The sequence below is a fragment of the Crocodylus siamensis genome, chromosome 15 (genome assembly GCF_052110815.1).
Source record: "Crocodylus siamensis isolate JL-2025a chromosome 15, ASM5211081v1, whole genome shotgun sequence".
NCBI lineage: Eukaryota > Metazoa > Chordata > Crocodylia > Crocodylidae > Crocodylus > Crocodylus siamensis.
In genome coordinates, this window is record NC_143409.1 from 31,843,487 (window position 1) to 31,866,496 (window position 23,010).

At 43.1% G+C, this 23,010-nt stretch overlaps 1 protein-coding gene across 2 annotated transcripts; it reads right to left on the minus strand.

The window, feature by feature from the left end:
* Window positions 1-1,442: 1,442 nt before the first annotated feature.
* On the minus strand, window positions 1,443-22,028 carry LACTB (lactamase beta). 2 transcript variants are annotated; one of them, XR_016439259.1, is made up of 7 exons: window positions 21,397-22,028; window positions 21,134-21,200; window positions 18,803-18,993; window positions 18,136-18,493; window positions 15,090-15,255; window positions 4,153-4,758; window positions 1,443-1,636 (listed from the first exon to the last, which is right to left on the minus strand). XR_016439259.1 is itself a non-coding variant. In XM_090028375.1 (6 exons), the coding sequence occupies exons 1-6, from the start codon at window positions 21,622-21,624 to the stop codon at window positions 4,227-4,229; spliced, it is 1,542 nt and encodes a 513-aa protein (XP_089884501.1). In that variant the 5' UTR covers window positions 21,625-22,028; the 3' UTR covers window positions 1,443-4,226. The 2 variants fall into 2 exon arrangements, 1 of the variants encoding a protein (XP_089884501.1); XM_090028375.1 differs by having other exon boundaries at window positions 1,443-4,758.
* Between the last annotated feature and the right edge of the window lie 982 nt (window positions 22,029-23,010).

Sequence of the window (23,010 nt, forward strand, 5' to 3'; positions counted from 1 at the left end):
ATGTTATTTTCTGTTCAAGTACCCTGGCAAAGAGTAAACAAATCTAGGGCAAATTATGCAGTTAAGTTGTGCTTACAAAACAGAAGCAATGACATTTGCTGTTACATATTCAAAAGACACTAAATAGGTCCATAAAAGAATATTTTGATTTGTAACAGGTTTTAATTTGAACATCTCCAGTATCCTTACAATGGAGACTTTTTTTTCTTGTGAAATTTTATGTGTAAGTGAATATTTGTAAAATGACTGTATGACTCTACCTCAAGTCATAACGGGGCTAGTTTCTTGCACCAACTCAGTCTTCTCTTTCATGTCAATTAATATTTAATGTTGAAAGGACTACATATTAAATCAATAGAGAAAGTAGTTTGGATTAGCTACGGACACTATAATGAAGTAACCCTGCTTACAGCAAATAGCTTATTAAAATGGAATCTTGTGTTGGTTAGAGTACAAGATGGCTCAGTATATTCATAAAAGATGCTGAACAGGCATTTTACCTTTGGTCAGGGGTCTATATAAAACACTGATCATTCTTCTTTAATGATGTTATCTCCAAAGACAACAATAAATTGTGAAAAGAATGACAACTTCTGAAATTACACTAGTGGTAAATAACAGTATTCTCTTTGGCAATAGAAAAGAAACTTCTACATGTGGAGTTCAGCGTTACTAATAGCTTATTCCTAGAGTTGTCTTCAGCCATTTTGATCATTCTTCCAATTATCCAAGAATAATTACACTACACTTCTGCTCATCACATCTTAAAGCAGCAACTATAATCCTAGGTATAATGAGAATGCTAACTGCTAGATGCACATTCCTCACTGCATTGCACAAATTAACTACAGTTAGTTGCGGGGAAAGACAGGAAAGCTCATCTTTTTCCAACTGTAACATCCTATCCTTCAATGTAGAGGAGCAAAATTGCTAAAGCAATATGGACATACCACATACAAGTCTTCACTTTTGAAGCAACTTTATGATTGAAGGTGAGGTTGTGTATTTTCTCTCAGATTGAAAAGTACAAATCAGACTGGAAAACCGTTTGGGACAAAATGAATACCATTCCTCTTTCTGCAATCTTCTGAAAGAGCCATTGTCAGTGAACCATACAAGGGCAGGTTAGGATGCAACAGATCTACCCAAAAATCAGTAGTAGCAACAGTGGTGCTACAACTGAATAATTACCTAAAAGCACATGGAGTAACCTCCTGGCAGTAGTTAACAATGGTTTGCGTGCATCCACAGGTTTGTGCACATGGGAAAACAGCAGGAAAACAACTATCTGTCCAGAATTAACATCTACATTAGAATAACAGGAACATGTGTGACCCCTCAATTCTGCAATAGTCATGAAGTCATCCATAATTTTATCAAATAAATTTTACCCGCACCACAGCAAAAATGTATTGTAAAACAGCATTTCAACAATTGTAAAGTCAAATTCAGTTCTTTTATTGAGATGAGGCAGCATGCTTGGCACTGTACAAAGACCTGGTGATTCAGAAGTAGAGCAAGGGACTGCCTGGGGAGAAATATATTCAAAAGCTGCACATGAAGGGAACAAAATCAAGAAGTTACTTGAGCAGTTCCAGAGGTCCAACATCTCCATTTAGATTGGAACACATTTAATCTGTATAAATGAGAAAAAGACTTAAAATGACAAAAAGCTGGCAAGGGGACAGACATTAGAAACAGATCAGAAATCTGCATGGTGTGAAAGGGCTTGGATAAGTTAAGTGGTATTTGTGTAAGAGAACAGAACAGAAAATTATTTTTCAACACACAATGCTGGTTACCAAAAATGTCTAACGTTAACAAGAAGCTAGTTTAGCAGATAATCTTTTATGGCATTAGAATAACCTTCCAAGAAAAGGAATGTGTTGGCCCATGCTGGTGATATTCAGTCCATATTCTGAAATGGGAAACTGTTTGATGATATTGAAAGCATGTAGTTTTTGTTTTGTTTTTGTTTTCTGTTAAGTAAGGGGATGACTAAATGCAGGGAGAGCTCACTTAGTTCTCCCTGTATTTAGTCATCCCCTTACTTAGCTGTTCTTCAGTGCCCCTTCTGGAACGAAGGGCAAGATACGTTTTAGAGCACAGGAGATTTCCTGATCCAATAATCCTCATGCACCTACAGCACAGAGGAGCTTAAGTATACGAAAGCCCTTTGGAAACCTCTCAGTAATGCTTCTTGCTCATCTAGAGGGGTTACTATTGAGCAAGGCTCACTCAACATCATATGACCTGGAAGAAAATAGGTTTGATGTGGAATTACTCTCATAGAGGCAATGGAATTTTTACTATTGACTTTGTAAGATGATTAAAATCAAGAGAATACCAAGTATTTTGAATTCTGAACTACCACAAAGTATATCAAGACCCTAGGTGAACAGATTTGTTTCATAAGCTGTCCTCTGCTCCCAGTCAGATTGAAGGAAAAAGGTATCTAACAAGATATGATCTTTTCTTTACTTAATCTTATCTTTTCAGAGTGCGACTGTCAGCTGTATTATTCTGAACTCAGGCAGAAGGCAGGGCAGAGCTGCACCCTGTAGACCAGTGGTTCCCTATGCAGTTCCCACGGGTGCCACGGCACCCCTCACTGTTTATTCAGGTGCCCATGGACATTTTCATGATCAGTAAAAAAACATTATTCCAACAAAAAATGCTGTCACTGCTAGCTGAACTCAGAACAGCAACACTTCAAAAATTTTTTCACAGGCTGAACGCAATGTCTGCCAAAATGAGACCAAGTAAGTCTGACGGAGTGGTGCTTACTGCTCCCGCCCCAAGTAAAACTACGTGCATGCACATATCCAGGAGTTTAATATTCATATTGGTGCCCGCTGCTTTCTCTTTTAAGTTAGAATGTGCCCTTGGGCACATAAACATTGGGAACCCCTGCTGTAGACTAATTCAGAGATGCATAAGCCTTTGTAAGTAACAGCTCACTTTGTCACCCAGATTGGCAGATGCCATCTGGGTGACAAAGTGAGCTGTTGCTTACAAAAGCTTATGTATCTCTGAATTACTTAACCCAGGGCTGTCCAACTGGCAGTGCACAGGTCACATCTAGCCCATGAGGGGTTAAAGTACAGCCCACAGGTTCTCACCCACCTGCCACCTCACTGTTTTAGCTGCTGCAGGGTCTCTGGGCAGGGCAGCACAGTAGAAGGCCCAGTGAGCTTGCCGCCCACGTAGCAGCAGCAAGGTGACTTGGATGGGGAACCTGTGCTGCTCATGTGGAGTGGGGATGGGGGAATTCACCTTGCATGGTAGTGGCAGCAGGCGGGAGGGGAAAAGGAGGAGTAAATCATCCAAACTATGGTAGTGGAGGGGAGCTCACATAACAGGAGGAGGCAGGAGTCCTAGGCATCTCATGTGGCCCCCACAGCATGCAGTCTGCTCAGTATGCAGCCCATGTCCAGTGACTTGTGGCATGCAGCCCCAGCTATTTTGAAGTCAGTCCCAAGTTTATCTATAAAGGTGCATTCTGCCCTGACTTCCATTCAAACCTCCAAGAAAATTTTGAAGAATGAGAATGCTACAGCTTGAAAAAGTACACTTCTGAAGAAATTCAGCATGTAATTTTATCTTACCCTGGGGGTTTTTCACATGAAGTTTAGTGTTTGTGTCTGTTTTTATCACTAAAATACCAACTTTACATTCAATATTTCTAAACAGTCATGAAAAATACAGATTTTGGTTTTTAGAATACTAGTAAAAAACAGCTTTGGCAAGTATTAATTCAAAAGTTTCAAGAAAAAATAGTCTTTCTAGCATCAAGGCATCATAATATGAGAGCCTTTTTTTTGTGGGAGGAGCAGGGGGGGCGTTATATTTAAAGGAAAGTATGTACTTGATATTGTACATCTCAGAGCCCAAAACATGGGAGTAAGCATCACTCCTATTTTTGGCAAAGATCAACAATGCTTATTTAATCTTAGTCTGTCTTGGCTTGATGTGAAAAAAAATACTACTAGTATAAATGGTGATTTTACACATTTTCCTTTCCCATAAACTAAGAACTATAGAGTTGCTTTGCTTCCAGCTGCACACAAAATGTAGCATTGCCCCCCAAAAGTCATACAACTTCCTCTGTCTCTAAGATGTATTCCTAGCAATTTTGGAGCTCATACATACCTTTTTCCATTGGCTTGTTCATATTTCAATACCGTAGTTAAATTATTCAGACCTCTTGTATTTTACTTGAAATATCATGCCCATTTGTCTTTATCAAATTCCATTGCAATCTTTAAGGCAGTGCTGTTCAGGGACACGGACTGCATATTACAGATAATAGTAACAACTACTCCTCTAGGTGGGGCCATTAACTCACTATTTGTGAGCTCAGAGTCTAACTCTTCAGGAAGAATTAAAAGGACACTGCTTGCCCCCACTGCACCACCTGTGTGTGATGCATAGTGTCGCTGCTGTCTGCAAAAACCGTATTCCTGCTTCTTCTCTACAACAGCCCAAGCCATTGCATAATTTCCCTCCTTGTCCCATGATACCTCGGTGTTTGACACTGGGGTCCACATCATTGTAACAGTGTCTGCTTTGAGGTAACCAGGAAGAAGTTTGTTGACAGTGTTTTTAAACTGTCCAACTTGGTAACTGTACAGCAGGGCATTTCCAAATTTCAGAAGGTCGCCCACTGACGATAGAAAGCCACCGCCAGCCCATTTGTAGGAGTTGTTCACATAGGGGGCATTGACCAGACGTCCTTTTTTGTTGTAAACATAATACCTAGAATTAAAGAAAACATTTATCATCACTAAGATATCAAAGAGAACTCCTTTTAGACTGACTTTTATTTATTACCTGGGCAACAGTGTATAGTTATAATACAGCTCACACTAAAAGACACTGCGAGACAGAGTCTAAACCTAACGTTAAGAATGGGAATTGCCAGATTAGACACCAATATATTTCCTTCAGCAAGGAGTCTACAGCGATTAAAAAGAAAGGATTGGAAAGGGATCCAAGAAACTAAACTTATTCACTCAAAGTGCAAAAACAGACCTATGCAGCAGATGGCTCCAGTCTGGGCAGAAAACTACAGGGAAGTCAGGTAGTAGCTTTCTACACCACAATACAGAAGCTTGGTTAGGAAAAAAAGGTAAGGGATGTGGATTGTAGTTCTATGGAGAAATACATGTGTGCACACAGACAGTAAATGAAAAATTCTGGGAAACGCCAAAGTGAATGGAGCCACAGGTCTGATAGTAGCCAAAAACTGTATTTATTTCCAAAACAGACTTATCAACAGAAGCGGAAGGCCAACAAACACTAAACTTTGTTTGTTAGGAGTGCTATATGTATGGCAAGCTCATTTTAAGGATGCATTTCAGTATCTAAAGCTTAGTTTTACTCCTCAGGGTCTAACATACCCACAAAGCAAATTGCACCAGAAGTGCCAGATCTCTTTTCTGTAACTAATGTACTGTGCCTCGATTTAGCAGCAGGTAAGAGTCACAAGGATGGAGGAAGCACCAACCAGAATCGCAGAAGCCTCTAAAACAGTCACTGAGGCCTTGAACAGACATTCATTTCTAGCAGTGGACATTTTTCAAGACCTTTCAGGATGAGGAAGCAATACAGGGGTTCAAGCCTGCACCTGCCCCCTCTCCCCTGCACTCTAAACATTCCCCAGACCAGGGTGATCTGCATGTGGGGCTGCAGGCATGTGGCTCTGCTGGTATTATATGGTGAAAGAGCAAAACTGGCTTCTCCCTGTACAGCATGTTCAAATCCAGGACCCATGCAGGGACAAGCCGATAGACTTCCCCCAGCACAGACACTGCAGAAGATGGGGAGGGGAGTGGAACAGAAGTTAGATGAGCACCTTGCCGGGGTCATCTGACCCCGGTGCTCTTTCCTGCCAAGGCAGGGGGTCGGACTAGATGATCTACCTAGGTCCCTTCCGACTCTAGCTACTATGAAACTATGAATGCCTCCTCCCCACAAACCTGCTCTAGACTGGGGTGTTCCTGGTCTCAGGAAGGATTGTGGGGAGCTCAAATCCTCCATGGAAAGAGATTAGCTGTAGTGAAATGCTCCCTCCCCACAAACCTTCCCCAGACCGACATCTCCCCAGTCTGGGGAAGGCACTGGAGAAGTTCCTGCCTGATTCTCCCAGATGCCAAAAGAGTGAAGCAAAAATGTACAGGTGTTCATTCTTGTGAGGAAGCTTCTTTTGCAGGGGAGGTCTTCTAGGGGTCAACCTGAAAGATCCTTCTCCCAGAGAGCTCATGTTTCTTCTAGGAGAAATTGAATGAACAATTTCAATTGTATGCTCCCAGTTTTTAATAGCAAGTGGTGAGTCTCTCAGTAGAAACAACACCTGTGTATGGCCAGTCACACATGATGTCCCATTGCTTTCTACAGTTTATGAACAGCCCCCTCCCCACTCAATAAAATGACTATAAACCCTTCCCAAGGACAAACAAGTCTGAACTCATCCATTGGAATCTGAGGACTGAAGAGTCCAAGAGGTGTTTTAATATTATGCAAAATGAACCAACCAGCACTCCCAGTTTTGACTGACCTTGAGGGACTGAGGGAGAATTTTGACCCTTTTAATACCTGACCACTCAATTCCAATTGTTTCCCTTTTTTTAAGCTACAAAGTTCAATCCAACTAGTACAGCGTTTTTCAACCCGTGAGTCACAAGAATATATGAAAGGATCATGAACAAACTTTAAAAATGGATTCTCCTTTAAAAGAGGAAAACCATGGGAAACCATGGCTTTTCCCTTGCAGACTAGCAGAGTCCCAGCCTGAGAGGGGCTGCTTAAGGCTTCCCCTACCCCACACATCCACCCCGCAACCCCTGCCTCATACACTGGGGAGCTGGGATCTGGGGGCAGCAGGTCAGGAGTATGGGGCACTGGCCATTGATGTTTACAAATGGGTCCTGGTACAAACAGAATTGAGAACCACTGGTCTGGTTTTCAGCTCTGGCTGACCTAACACCCCAACACATCTGATGCTGGTAAGCTGTATGGTATGGCTCTGCATTATTATTCTACTAGCAAGAGATAAAATATTTAATTACATATAAAGAGACCTTGTAAAAGTAAAGAATAATGGTAAAAACAATAAGGAAAGAGATATGAGACCACTTTTTGTTGGTAGAACAAAAAGAACCAGTTTGCTAATACTTTCTTGATTTCATTAAAAGGCCATTGAGGACATATAATAAGAGGTAGGGGTGCACCGATAAAGATTTTCTTGGCCCATAGTGATAACCAATTATATACCAGGCATATCAGCTGATACTAATCTGATAACCAATTTACAGGAATGCAGCTGGGCAGCATGGAGATCAATGTCCTCCAGGTAAGTTTGTGGAGAGGAGACAGATCGAGGCCCCCACAGTGAAGGAGGGGTGGGGCAGGGGCTGAGGCAAGGAGTGGGACTGTGCTGCAGGTGGCTCATCCAGGTGATCAGCATCCCAGCACTTAAAAATGGCACTGGGGTCACTTGACCTACAAGCGCCACTGCCACCATTTTTAAAGTGCCAGGATGCTTTTAACCAGAGCCAAGTTGAGCAGGGATAGGGTGAACGCAGGATGCCTGCTGTGGACTTGGGGCTCTTTGCCCTATTGCCTTTGCACCAGGAGCCACACACTGGCTGTGCTGTGCCCCTCACCTGTCTGGCAGCAGCAGCTGTGGCCAGCTGTGCCTCTTGCTGCTGAATGGGCAGGGGACGCAGCATGGCAACACACAGCTCCCAAGACAAAAGCAACAGGGCAAAGAGCCCCGAGCCCAGAGTGGGCAGCCCGGCCTCTGCCCTCAACCCACTCAGCTCTGGTTGACAGCATCCTGGTGCTTAAAAATGGTAGTGGCAGCAACTGAACTAAACCTCTTTTGATGAACTTTAGTGCAAGTGCCCCCACTGCCAATTTTTAAACACTGGCTGATCCCCTGGACAAGCTGCCTGCAGCTCCATCCTGCTCTCTGCCCCAGCTCTGGGGTCCCATTCACTGCCCTGCCCCAACCCCTGCCCCACTCCCTCCCTCACCATGGGGGCCTCTATCTGCCCCTCACCCACCATACCCTTCCTCTCCACAGACTTACCTGCCAGACATTGCTCTCCACACTGCCTGGCTACATTTCTATGCACATGCATGCAGTATTTAGGGACCCCATATTATAGGGGAATATTATATTTATCAGTGTACTATTGGCTACACCAGCCAAAAATAGCCAATAATATTAATTGTTCTTTTATCGGTGCCAATCTGGTATGGCACCGATATATCGGTGCACCTCTACCAACAGGCAAGGAAACACAAAAAAGTACACCTAGTGCATCTCCCCACCAACATAGGATTGTTTCTTGGAGTAGATTTACTACAGTACTGTCTAGTTTAAAGTGTTACAGAAGATAGAGTGTGTTGAGCACTCAAGAGACTTCCACTAACACTTGTCAGAACATGCACCAAATGTTCAGCTTAATTTTCCCAAAGGTCTTGCCTATTCTGTTCAGTATCAGGTAGTGGTTTCCATTTACAGACAGCCTTTGTTCATTCAACCAGGATGCTAATCAGAGACATTCCAGAACCCAGACAGAGCAGGGTGCGAGGCCCGCGGCAAGTCAGCTTGTGTGGGGCCCCACCCCCGGACACGAGGAAATTGGCAGCGGATTTAGCAGTGGGGGGGGAAGGGGGAGAGTACCAAGTGGCTGGAAGCAGCAGATTCGGCAGCGGTGGAAGGGTGGCACCGCCAAGTGGCTGGATATCAAGTGGAGGCAGTGCAGTCGCTGTGCCCGCTCCAACCAGCTCCGCAGGGCCCCCCAAAGTGCGGGAATTGGGGTGGTTGCCCCAATTCGTCCCCCCTAGGGACAGCCCTGCCAGAACCACTCAAAAGGGGAACAAATCATTTACAAGGATTTTTGTAAAACCTGACAGTGAAAAGCTACATTGGAACTTGCCACCAAGAACTGTAGACTCATATAGGTCAGTCAGGAACAAGAGTCATTGCTCTGATTATAAAGTTAGAGCTCCAAAATAAACAGCTCAAATATGGATTAATTATAAAATGTACAAAAGAAGGTTGAGTAACAATCTAGGCAGAGGAATTAAGAGCCGAGTCTTAACACTGCCACTGATTTACTGCACTCACTTCATTGCTTTAACTCGGTTCTCCCTTCAATAGTGGCAATAATGCTTCTCAGAGGCATTAGAAGGGAGGCTTAATGCTTGTAAAACACTCAGAAGATTATTGCAATACACAAAAGAGAGCATATAATTAAACTAACCAGAGGATGGCAGTCTTTTCTAGTCTGAATCACCATGCGGAAGCTGTTAGCTGATTTAGTCTGAAGTTTAATAGAAGGCAGGGCAGTGTGGCACCTTACAAAGTTAGGTTAACTGTGCACATCAGGCGTGAAAGAAATAAAAGGTAAAATAAAACACTTCTCAGTGTTGTTTAGTATTAAACAGGCACTAAAAACAGAATATTCCCAAAGGTCCCAAATAATAATCTCACTTGTCCACAATATTTCCAAGTACACAAAATATTAAAAAAAGAGCCTAACTCTAAACTCACCTGACACAATGCTAGGAATAAAATAACTAGCAGCTAATTCCACAACAGGGAGAAGGACCCTACATCCTGAAAACTCAAGACAGATCCCCAAAGAACCTCCTATCCTTCATGCCCCTCTCTGAAACACACACATACCTCATCTTACAGAATATAATGACTTGGCATCTCTTCTAGGAATAGGTGGACATTTTAGAGCATTCTCCCTTACTAACACCATAGTTAAGCTGGGCTGCCTCAAATCTCATGTTATTTGGTGTTTATCTTAGTCACAGCTTCTGGAATCATGTGACTACTTAGTACAGTGATTCTCAACTGGAGTAACAGGGAACCCAAGATCCTTCAAAGGGTGTCCCAGGAAAGGTGGAGATAAGCAAGGTGTGAGGAGATGAACAGATAAAAATCAGGCTCAGGCTTCAGGTGCGAGGAAGTAAGTACATAAGCACAGGACAGGCTCCCTGCCTAGCTGCTCTTCCACCCCCACTGCCTGCCCTCTCTTCCAGAAGAAAAGGCCTTTACTAAATAAACAACATTTTAAAGGAGGTGTCACTCAATTCACAGAAGTTATGAAGATGTGTTGAGTCTAAAAGGTTGAGAACCACTGCCTTAGGATAATCTGCTTTCATTTTAAAAGCTTAGTTTCTTGTCATCATCAGTGCCAGGAAAAGCTTCCTAAGACCCTCAAAGGCACCAGAGAACAAGAAATAAACTACCACAATTAGATTTCAAAGTGTAATGGGTTTTGAAGAATCCTACTTTTCCCCACACTTAACTACTCCTTCAGCGTTGTACAGCTCAACTTCAATATTACTTTTTTTTTTATTTCAGCTTAACATGTCTGAGAATGTAACAATTTCCACTGAGCTCAGGGACTTTGTTGCTTTTAACATCCCCACTCCCCAACACACACACACACACACACACACGTGTTTTATACTGGTTTCACAACCACTGCATTTACACAGGAACATCTATTTGAACATGAGGATGTCACCACTTTTAGAATTCTCTTTCTGACCTACTCATGGGAGGTATTTAGATATTTTGGTTAAAAAAGAGCCTAAGAAAAGCTTATATGCTTTGGGCCATATCCTGCAAGGGCAAAGAAAATGCAAGCTGGAGTGAGCTGAAGCTAGTGTTTCTCAACTGGGTAGTGAGACACTTCTAAAAGGTTGATGTGCAATATTAGCACTGCTAAGCATGTCAACACATATACCTGATTCACAAGATAAACCCAGAAATTGAAATGGGAATCCACAGCATCAACATCACTCAGACTAGAGGTGCACCAATACATCGGGCTGATATCGAAACAGTACCAATATAAAGAAAACTGACTGTATCAGATATTGGCCTGATGGAGCCAATAATTTGGCCAATAAATGCCCATGCTGCACGCAGCCACAGCACAGAGGCAGCGAGGAGCAGAGCCAGCAGCATGGAGAGCTGCCTCCTGCTGGTAAGTCAGGTGTGGTGGAAGGGGAAGGGGAGGGGCATGGGGGGCAGATCAATGTCTCCCCACAGTGAGGGAGGGGGCAGAGGCTGCCCAGGCTGGGGGGGGGGTTCCCACTGCTGCTGGCACCCCAGGAGGGTATGGTGGGGGGGACAACAACATGTGCCCCTTGAATCTGCGTGGGGCAGGAATGGGTTGGGTGGGCTACATGGGGCTCTTCTTGGTGGGGGCTGGGCTCAGACCAGGCACCCCCAGCTCAATGCCCCACCTCCACCAATGCACTGGGAACAGCCAGGATCACACCAGACAGCGAAATCTGGGGTGGATGCAGCATCCTCCCAGCACCACTGGTGCCTGCTCTGAGCCCAGCCCCCACCAAGAAGAGCTCCGCGCACCCGACACGCCCAGATCCGGGGAGCACACACCTTCCACACTCCCCCCCCCCCGGGCAGTGCCTGCCCCTGCCCCCTACCTCACTGTGGGGGGGTATCTATCTGCCCCCCCCACGCCCCTTCCCCCCCACCCCGTTCCACAACACCCAACTTGCCAGCTGGAGGCACCTGTATTGGAAATCAGATTGGTATCGGCTAGCAGTATCTGCCCCAAAAATCTCTATCGGTGCACCCCTAATTCTGATCTGTTGTAGTCTGAGTTCTTTGCAACAGAAGAATTGCTCTATTACTTTTGTACTAAAAGAAGTGAGCGAAAGCCAAGAACTGGCATTTTGTGAGGGGTGCCATGAGTCTAACAAGGTTGTGAATTGCTGACTTAACATATCATGCCAAACAGCATAACATTAGGATTTAGTACTAGTGGCAGCATCTGACCTTCAGATACAGGGATGAAAACTTATAGCATTGAAAGGCATTTCCTTCAAGCATGAGGCTTTCCTCACATATGCATTTTTGATAGTTTCAAACTTTGGAATTACAATTTATACATAATGCAGATGTTGCTTGCTAGTGAAGCTATATTAAAACTATACCTACCAATTTATGAGAAAGTAAATAAGAGCCTATACTGAGATGGTGCATTCATTGATTCAGGAAGAAACAGTAGCACATTCACAGCTTCCTTAAATTTGAGATGCACAAAAGGAGCACGATTTATATAATACAAGATACGTAAAAAATAGTGAATAACCTGGACGGTGCCCAGTTAAAAGACATGCATTCTGCTTTCCCAGAACTTTATAGTGCCCTGCTTTCGACCTTTTTAGCATAATTCTTATTCAGAGCCTACTATTGTCAGGCTACAATAATTCAGTTTCAGTGAGAAAGAGGAGAAAAACTCTGAGCAAAAAAGACTGATATCACAGCAAAGGGTATATACAATTATTCAACCAGCATAGACATTATCTAACCACACAATGAAACACATAGGCTGAAGCCTTTACCTACCATGACACAAGCATGAAGCTATTTTTCTTAAAATTAGTCAGATTTTTTCATCTGCAATGGTCTGGATGACTTCTAAGAGGAGCATTAAATCACTTGAACATTGTACTGAGATGTCCCACCACAAAAATACAGGAGTGCAACAAGCATCCAACATCACTCAAACATTTACTTAACTGGGCAATAAAATATTTATATTGCAAACATATATGTTAAACAATCCCTCTGTATTCAAATCAAACACTTTAGTTTTTGCTGCCTCTCCCACGTCTGCTCTCTCTCTCAAACTGTTTTAGACAAGCAATTTGAATCTTTTCCTTCTTTTATTTTACTAATATGAAACATATCCATGCTACCTTAAATTTTGGCAAGACTAATTTTAGTAAGAACATATTTGTATTAAGGCAAGTAACACTAAGATATAGTCTCAGAACATGTCAAATTAGTAGGTGAAAAGGAAGAGACGGTCACCTTACACACACCGCAACTCTCCCTGCAACATGGAACAGATACACAATTACCTTACACTGTTAGTTGAAGCCTTAACACTAACAACCCCCAAAACACCTTAAACTACAAGCCTGACCTCATGGCTGAACACTAACAACAATCAGAGATCAATAAGAGTTGTCCAACTATTTGCAGCAGTAAGTCCATAAGGATTGCAAGGCACATGATGACAACGTTCATAAAAAGACAAACTTTAAGAGCTGCTGCTGCTCCTAGTTGTGGTAATCTAAAGTTCTGTATGGTAGAAACATTTTTTAGAGCAAGTGTTTTACTTTCTGCTGTGCCCTATGACCACACCGAAGTTACTAAAGGGAAGTAAGCAGGTTTCCCAGATAGATAATCTGTGATTTTAACAAAGCCAGATTTTTTTCCTGTCAAAGGAATTAAATATAGCAGAAAAAGAATAAGACACTGAATTAGGCAAAATTCCAACTGTTCCACTTGCTACCAGCTATACACTGTGACGTGATAGCAGTTATCATCTGTATTCTTTTACCACTGTCTGCAATATCCTGTAACAGACATTTGGAAAGGAACCAAAAAATGTACATCTCAAAACAAATTTCCAAGTATTGATGTGTGAATGGATAGTACCAACAAATTGTAACGTGCACATATATTCAATGCATGAATATCTGAACACGTTAGCGGATTAATCCAATCTTTTTGTACAGTACTATTTTTGTTGCGTTAGAGTAGAAAAGTTAACTTAGAATTTTTTTTAAATAAAAGTGCAAGGTATTTTTCCCTAGCACAGGAAGTCTAAACATTACCGTACCAAACCCAGATCATTACGTGTTTTTTTCCATAATCTGCTTATGAGATCAGTAGGAATCCTCTTTCTGTGCCAAGATTTAATGCTGAGTCAACAAGCCTCAGGTTCAGAATTTTCACATGCTGTTTGTAGCTATGTTACTCTATAAAATAAGACTAGGAAGGAAAACAGCAAGAACAACTCTAGCATTAGACATGGACACTCACAACTGTTGCTCAAAGAAGTTTAAGCTCTTCAAAGCTGCCAAAACGGCAAACTCTTAACACAAGTATTTATAAGAAGTGTTTTGGTGCTGTCATTGACATTTGAAGACTCTAATTTATAAATCTATATGGACATTATAGAATGGTAACTGTTTAATCTATGAAAACCTTTTGAAACTATTTTAAAATTTAGCAAAATTTTAAAATTTTGGTTCCTATGTGGCTTATAATTCAAAATCTGCAGTTTTAGGTGAAGATTCTCTCTCTCCCCTTTAAGCAATATTGTTTTCAAAGATTTTGCAAAAAGTAGTGCTATAACTTATAAAAATTAAGGAATTTGTAGTACCAAGAGAAATAAAGTTGTTTTCATTATAATTATTCTTCATAAAACTGATTGCTCATATAAAGAACGGTAAATTATTCTTAATGATATGCAGTTAAGCCTTTAGAGAACACAAAAGTTAGGAAGAAGAAAAGATTTGACATCTAATACCAGAGATTTTCTCAAAATGAGAATGAATTATTTAACACTGATAGCAATTGTCTCTCTTCTTGTTCAAGTATGTGTGCAGCTATAATGTCAGGTTCTTCTATTTTCTTTTTACTCACACATCTGTAATTAAAATGGCCACAATGTTCATACCACCATCTCCTCCTTGAGATGTATACCCTCACAATAAGAAACAAGCATTAGAACTCTGATATTTTTTTAATCTATATAACCACAGAATCAAATGTCATTAAATTAATGATATGACTTTTTTATTTTTTAAATAAAAGTGTCTGTCACTACTAACTCTAATGCAGGGGTTTTCAACCTTTTTAAGGAGTGTACCCCTTCTGGGTACATTTCTGGTGGAGTAGGGGAAAGGGGTTGTGGTGGCTGGACACAGAGAAGGGGGTACTTGCTTGCACGCGGTGTTCAGGGTGGTAGATGGCGGCAGCAGCCACCACATGCAAGTTCCCTCCTCCCCCTAGCACCCATCCCTGCTCATGGGAGGCAGTGGCGCAGCATGGTAGGTGGCAGTGCTCTGTTCCCATCTGCCTACGCATACCCTCTAGCCCCTTTCCAACTACCCCTGGGGGTATGTGTACCCCTAGCTGACAACCCCTGCTCTAATGGATACAACAAATACACAAGTGAGCACCAGCTACAAATACAACATATAATTTCATTCTTATTTACCTTGCTCTATTATATATCATCAGTTCATTGTCGTCCAGTACTGTTGACTGCATATCCAACTCACGAAACATTTTCAGCATGTAGTCCGTAAATTTGTGTCCTGAAGCTCTTTCCACAACAGCACTCAGGAGGGTAAAGCCATGCGTTGAATATAAGAACTGGCTACCTTGAGGAGATGAAAGGGGGAGGGTGTACAGAGTTCTTTTGCAAAAAGCTTGGATTCAGGTTTAATGTTTCCTTTAGTAATCTTTTTCCCCAAGAAAAAATAAGCTCATTGACATAAGCTCTTCCACAGAAACTTTTGTGCAACTATCAGAAATGCCATGCAACACACAACTTATTGTGTTTTAGATTATCATAATATTGGTTTCTACATCCTGGAGTAGGAAACATGCACAGAATTTAAAGAACTCCCTTGCATCCAAACACTACATGCAAATTTAACATCAACTTCTCATGTAATTAAGCAGACCTCTCTTCATTTATGACCATAATAGTTCAAATATGGGAAAACTGAAAAAAGTGGATTTCCCCCTTTACCCAAGGAAAACATGGGTTTCTCGTTTTAATGGCAGCATGCCAGCCCGCAAGGGACTGTTGGGGAGCAGGAGGAGGGTGATCAGGCAGGGGTCACCACCTGCATGTACATCCATCTTTCTCCAGGCTGCCTGGCAGCTCAGCTCCCACAGGCAAGTTGAGGCAGGGGGCAGAATTGAGGCTCCCATAAGAATGAAAGGAGGAAGAAAGGGAAGCAGAGCTGGGGTGGCTGCCCAGCCAGGCAGTGCATGGGGCTCGCAATGCGTGGCTGCAGGATCCCAGCAGGGAATGAGATGGGGCTGTGGGTGGGCTGTCTGGGGAGCATAGGGGTGAAGCCAGCTCCCCACTGCTGTGTGTACTCCCGGGAGGAGCAGGGAAGACCCCAGATGTATGTGTGGGGCAGGGGCTCCTCAACCTGCTTCCCTCCCCTTGTGTATATCCAAAGTTATTCAAGTTTTAAAGCTGCACATGATAGAAGCAAACTGTAAAGGGCAATCGAAATCATAATTCATTAAGTCTTAAACACAATACAGCTCAAATTTCTAGACTTCAACATAACTGCCATCTTTCATGATGCATTGTTCAATCCAATTTTCCAACTTGTAGAAAACAGTTTCCAGTTGCTGCTGAGTGATTTCACAAATTGCATTTGTGATCCTAACCCTATGCATGGCTTACACTATGCTAAAAAACTGAAAGTTTAATTAATTCAATTGCTGTTTACAATTTGATTCTATCAAATGTGTATCCAAAGTTATTAAAATTTAATTTCACACAAGGACTTTTTAAACCTCCTGTACTTATCACTATTTCTGAACCCCTGTACAGCATCTTTTGAGATCATGTCAGCAACACCACGTAAAATTCCAGGGATGTATAAAATGGCATTATGTGACAGAATTTAACATCTCATTCGCTACGGAACAGAATTTCTTCTTTGCTTTTTTGAGTGTAGCTGCACACCGAGCAAAGTTACCTACAATGTGCTCAGGTGTACCTGCACTAGGCCTATCAGTAACCAGAGTTACCTACACACCCAATTACCTACAGTGATGCCCAGGCTACTTTACTGAATTGTTCCATTTCATTTAAAACTACATAAAAGGTACACAAAGCGATATCCAGCACAAGTGGGAAATGGGGGGTGGCAGTAATATAAAAATCCCGGTTACCTGAGGGCACAGGGTTTGTGGCTGGACATGAAACAGAGGGTGTGTGAGAGAGAGAGAAAGAGAGAGAGTGTGTGTGAGAGTGTCTGAGAGAGAGAGAGTTGGGGGTGGCAGCAATCATACACAGAGTGTGTGTGTGCGTGTGGGGGGAGGGATGGAGGGGCAGCCACACATGGAGCAGCAGCAGCAGCCACCACATGCGAGCTCTCTCCCTTTTGCCCCTCTGCATCTGGCCAGCAATTCTGGTTACTAGAGTGTGCCGGTTATACTGTACTATGATTTTTTCCCCCTTTTTCAATACACCTTACTTAACATCACTGAATCACAGTTTCTATTGTGTTCCTGATTTACTTAACTTCAGTCTCTCTGACATTTTCAGTCCCTTTTGGCCCCACATAATCTAAATAATTCATCATTTACAGATTCTACCACTTTCCTACCCAACTCTTTCACCTTTCCAGTACATTATTAAAGCCACATGAGACCTAGTACAACATATGAGACCTTCTGCTGTAATTTTTGTCACGTTAAAAATCACTCATTTAATCTACCTCTGTATTCTGCCTACTACTCCGTTTCTTGACCCAATGATTAAGTAATCCATTTCACTGCCTGCTCTCATTAAAAATAATAAAGATTAATGTTGCAGTGAAAGGAGACAGGTCAGCCATACATAAAGAAACAAATTAGGTAAGAAAAGAATTAACACTTAAAGAAAAAAAGTTTTACCAATCTTTTGGGGTTCCTATGTTGCAAGTCAATGAAAGACCATTAAATGCATTTGTTACAGTGGTATGGCAAAAATGTCATGGTCCCACTATATTCCTATTTACAGCATTCCCGTATATGGTTTTTAAAATCTATTTTAACAATATCAGGTTAAATGAATGCAGTTATACCAGTTAAAATATGTATTGGCATAACTTATTTTTATAGAGTTACAGAAAGAAACTACACTAATGCGAGTGTATAAACACTCTAGGTGCAGATTATATTCTGTCTTTTTTTAATCCTTTGCAGGGATATCTGAAACAGCCACAAAGCTAGGGCCAAATGGATTCAATCACTCTCAGTGGAGATGACTTACCTTGCATTACATACACTGCAATCCAGCTTCCCAGGGAAGTGGTCCTTCCCCATACCTTGGGCAAATTCAATAGGAGGTTGGATGATCACCTGTCTGGGGTCTTGTGAACCCAGCATTCATTCCTGCCTGTGGCAGGGGGTCAGGCTAGATGATCTGTTCAGGTCACTACTGACCCTAGCTACTATGAAACCATGAAACTATGAATCCAAAAACCTAGAAAAAGACATTTTTATCAGAAAGAATAGAAACTCACCTGGCTTAAAGAATAAAGGATCATTTTTAAATATCTTCAGTGAATCAATCACACTTTCAAATTTTTCCTTCAAGTAGTACTCTTCATGCTCAAATTCCTTGTCTCTCTTGCCTAATTTTGTATTTCGGCCTTTGACTTCACCTTCATGTTCTGACTTAACTCTGGCAAATTCAGCTTTTTCAGTGGCTTTATTTTGTCTTTCTTTTAGTTCCTTCTCCTGGTTAGACTTTGTTAAATCTTGTGTTAGCTTAAGGGCTTTGTTACTTTTTTCCTTCTCTTCTTTTACTTTTGCAAGATCTTTTTCATAGTGACGGATTCCACTTAAATGTGAAGCTAACAATCTTGTAGTGATGGTGACCTAGGATAAAAGACACTTGGCATGATAAATTGCTTCATTTAACATAACATACTCGGAGGAAAAAAAGGCAAGGATCTACAGGAAATCCAACTTTAAAAAGTTAATGCTACTCCGAAGACATAAAAATCCAGTGTTCCTTTTTCAAGCAGTTTGCATTGCTACCTACCTTTATTTCTTTAAAGGGCTTCTGGAGTACTATACAAATAAATAATGGTGTATACTTGTGTACAAATGTGGGTGGGAAACAAAGGGACCAGACAGACATGAAATGTAAGCAAACAAAGGCTACAGAACAAACGGTTTAATTACCTTTTCACCTTCAAATACTTTTTCTGGAAATTCAGGAACGTATTTTTGTACTGGAGCATCCAAATCCAGTTTTCCTTCTTCCCACAATTTAGCAACAGCTGCCATTGTTAGACACTTGCTAATGCTAGCAATTCGTATGACTGTCTCTGGTTTACAGGTCACACGATTTTCTACATCAGCGTAACCCAGACCTGCAGGAGTACAAAAAGGGTCATTATTAATATTTTATAAACAGAAAGAATTTGCAAAATTATTAGCTTTGTGATTATTTGCAAAATTGCAAATTTACTGGAGCAACTCCAATAAATACTCTTCATGCCTTTGTTTTAAGAGTACACAGTGTTGGTTTAGCTCTGCTCTCACAGAAATCAATTAAACTTGATTTTTGTAGTACAACAGTTCAGCCAAGGCAAAGTGCTTTTGAAAAGCTGAAGATTAATTACCCCTTTTATTAACTCTCAGAAATTAAAAATTATGTTGCTAAGTTGAACTGATGTTAAGTTTAACCCAAAAATTACATTAATGTCAAAGATTCAAAAAACCCCAAAAAACAAAACCCAAACTACAACATAGATTGTAAATCAAGTTAAGTGGTCAATGTTCATAAACGTCTCTCTTGCTATTAGTAAGATTTTCATAAATCAGTAAAGCTTGCCACATTACAAGGAAAGAGAAAACAGAATGACAAGTATCAACTGCTTAAGGATTCTGCCTCTAAAAAAGCTAGAATTTAAAAGCCTGTTCTGTACTTTCCATGTTTCCCTCCCTAGTCTCATGATACTATTTTAAGAATGCTGGAGTCAGTGTCAGCCACATCCCAAACTGCTCTCACGAGATTATCCTATTTTCTGCACCTCTGTGGAACAGCACATGCAAAAATGTAAAATAATTATTTGGCATAATGCCTTGGAGTTTCAGTTGTGGATCAGACTAAGACCAGTACTTTGAACAGAACAAGTTCTGCCTTCTAAAATAAAGTTGTGGAGAAATAGTTGCTTTGTGGCCTAAAATCTGACTGGAGAGCTCCAGGTTGGAAGATATGTTCTGTCCACCAGTTAAAAATACCGTTTGTTTTTTTTATGAGAGCTTTGCTTGAGGATTGTAGTGTACACTCATCTTCCTTGAACCATAGTTGACTAGGAAGCCTATGCCATGAACCCTCGGGGAAGCAATTTCAGTAATAAGTGATAACTGGAAATAAACTTTCTAGCTTGGCCTCATCCTCTTGAGTTCAGCTGCTTATGGTGTAAATGACATCAGTGACTATTTTTTTTTTGTTTAGAGAGTAACTTCTCATCCCACTTAACCTTATGAGAAACTCATGGAAGGTGGATCTTGCAACTGAAAGCATGTTTCCTCATTCCCTATTTTAACCTAGCTCTAAGTTTGTACATCTCCTATGCATAAACAGGGGGCGTTTTTACACATGCTCTGGGGGTAGGTGCTTTAATTAAAGCAGCTCCGAGGGCCACTCTAATTAAAGCAACCTCAGTGTTTCATCCACCAGTGTCCCCATACTTCAAAACGGTGGCAGGGCGCTTTAACTAAAAATTGTTAAATGAACCCTGCCACCATTTTGAAGTATAGGCACGCTGACACATGAGACGCAAAGAGTGGCTGGAGCGCGCAGACTTGATTCATCATGTCTGCTCCGACATGCTGTAATTTCAGTGCTTCAGAGCAGCCTCCCGACACATCTACAGACACCCAAAGTGCATTTATACACATGCTCTGGGAGGGGAGAGGGGCACTTTAACTAGAGTGTCTCTAAGAGCCGCTTTGATTAAAGTGCCTGGAGTGTCTTGTGCATCAGTGTCCCTGCACTGAAAAATGGTGCCAAGAAGCACTTTAACTCATTCAGGGATGGCTTGCCAAAACTAAGTAAGCAGCCCTCTGCCTGAAACAATTGCCCACCCCTGGGCTAGATGCTGGAGCACAGTAGTTACCACCTTGGCAGACCCGATTAATCAAGTCTGCTCTGATGCATTGTAATTACAGTGCAAGGGAGCCCCTCCCCCGCAGCTGGTGTACAGGCTCCGGCTCCCCAACTCTCTCTCCCCACTTCTAAGTATGGCGCACGCACAGCCCCCTTTGGGGGTTTCAAGCACCACCGCCACCAACCCCTCTAGGAACTCGTCCCCTCCTTTCCTTTAGGCCCTCCGCCACTGTGAGCAGAAGGGATTCACCTGCCCCCATCTCGGGGAGTAGTTGTGGAGGGCCCAGGACGGAGCCAAAAGGCAGAACCTGGAAATAAAGGACAAAACCTAAGAGAGAGTGTGTGCAGGACCTGATCCCTTCGTCCAGGCAGGGGAAAAGCCCCTCCGCACCCACCTTCGCACCACACCTCTCGGCCATCCACAGATACGCCGACCACGATGCCGGGAGCGCCCACTTCGTCCTGGCACCGGGAGGAAGGAAAGAAGAAAAGCAGGTGAAGGGCAGGGCAAGGCGGGGCGGGGCGGGGCGGGGCGGGGCCGGGCCCACCGGGCAGCCGCCACCCTCCCGTGGCGCAGGACTGGGTGGTAGTCCCGCCGCGGGGGTACGGAGCCGCCGCCCCCCGGGGAAGAGCCCAGGGCGCGGAGCCCCGCTCGCACCTTGATGCGCCACAGCAGGTCCCGACTCCGCTCCACGGCTCTGGAGAAGGCCCGGGGGGGCGGCGGCTTCACCTCCGCCACCGACTCCCTCGTCCCGTCCTGCTCGCAGCCGGCCGCCCGCCTCGCCCCCAGCGCCAGGCCGAGGCCTAGGCCTAGGCCCAGCCCCAGCCCCCAGGCCCCGGCCCCACGCCGCAGCGGCCCCAGCGCCCGCGCCACCGCGCCCTGCATGGTCTCGCGCCGCCAGGCAGCGCCAGCCGCTCCCGAGAGCCTCCAACGCGGCCCTGCTGCGGGCAGTGGTGGGCGGGCGGGACTTTCGCTGCGGGGGGCGGCGCGCGGCAGCCGGGGCGCCCCTCGAGCTGTGCGGGCGTCGTGCTTCAAGGTCTCCCGCCCGCCCGCAGCCGGAGCGGGAGCGATGCGGGGCGGCCGAGGGGTGGTGGAGGCGGCTCCCGGGCCCCGCTTCGCAGCCGCAGAGACGTTTCCCGGGCAGACTCAGCTGGGCGGGCCAGGACCGGGAGCCGGGCTGAGTCCAACAACCGGGGCACCCGGGAGTTGTCCAAGAGGCTGCATCCTCAACCCTGGGACTCCGTACGGAGCCTTGCTACTGAGAGTCAGTGTGGGAGTGCCCGTATCGGCACATGCAAGAGGCAGGATTTATTTGGTAATATATTTTACTGGACCAGTCAGGGCCCAAGCAGTATTTTTTTTGGGCCTAGTACAAACTTGTAAGGTATGCCCGCCCCCCACACACCATCCCACACATAAAATCTCATGAATCACAAAATAAAATTTTCTATTTTCATGCTGAAGTTACAGTCAACATTGCTGACTATTTTGTAACTTTCTGGTTGTTGGTCTTAATAATGGTATTATCCAGTCAATGTTTTGATTTTTTTTTGCTCTAGTGGACCAGCATGGCTGCAAACATTTTATAAACAGACCAATTCACTTTAAAGATTTATTTTTCTGGCCTTTTCATTGCAAAATCATTAATTATTTCCCCAAAGTTGATTTCTTTTGCAAGTTCACACTCAATAGACAAAATAACGAGAAAGATGGCTTAATCGTTCTTGTCCCATACAGCCACGGGCAGCTTGCAACAGATCTGTATGGCTATGCACACTTTGCTGAAAATTAGCTGCAGCTGTTTTTTGTAAATCTCATTTAATAAGATAAGTGGGGGTAGTTCATACTCTTTTCCTAAAGTAGATTTGAAAATTTTTTTTCGGCTGCAACATTTCACAAGGAAAGTTCTCAGAAAGATCTGTAGGATACCTGTGAAGCAGACATTTAGAAGCTTTGTCCAGTCCCAGAGGCTCTTGTGTCACATATTTTAGGACTGAATGGAATGTAAAACAAATGCTATTTGTTGCTTTGAATCTGTGCTCTAATCCATGGATAACGCTGCATCAAAAGCATTCCTTCTGAATAAAGATTCTGGATCATTTTCAGAGATGGTAGAACATGATTCCTCAGCTGTATCATCATTCAATCTTTTCCACTTCTTGTCTCTTTTCTTTGGTAATTGTGGCAAAACTCCCATGCCTTCTGCAACAAGACATGCTTCCGGTAGAATTTTGGGCCACTGATCTCTAAGTTGTTTTACTTTTTCAATAA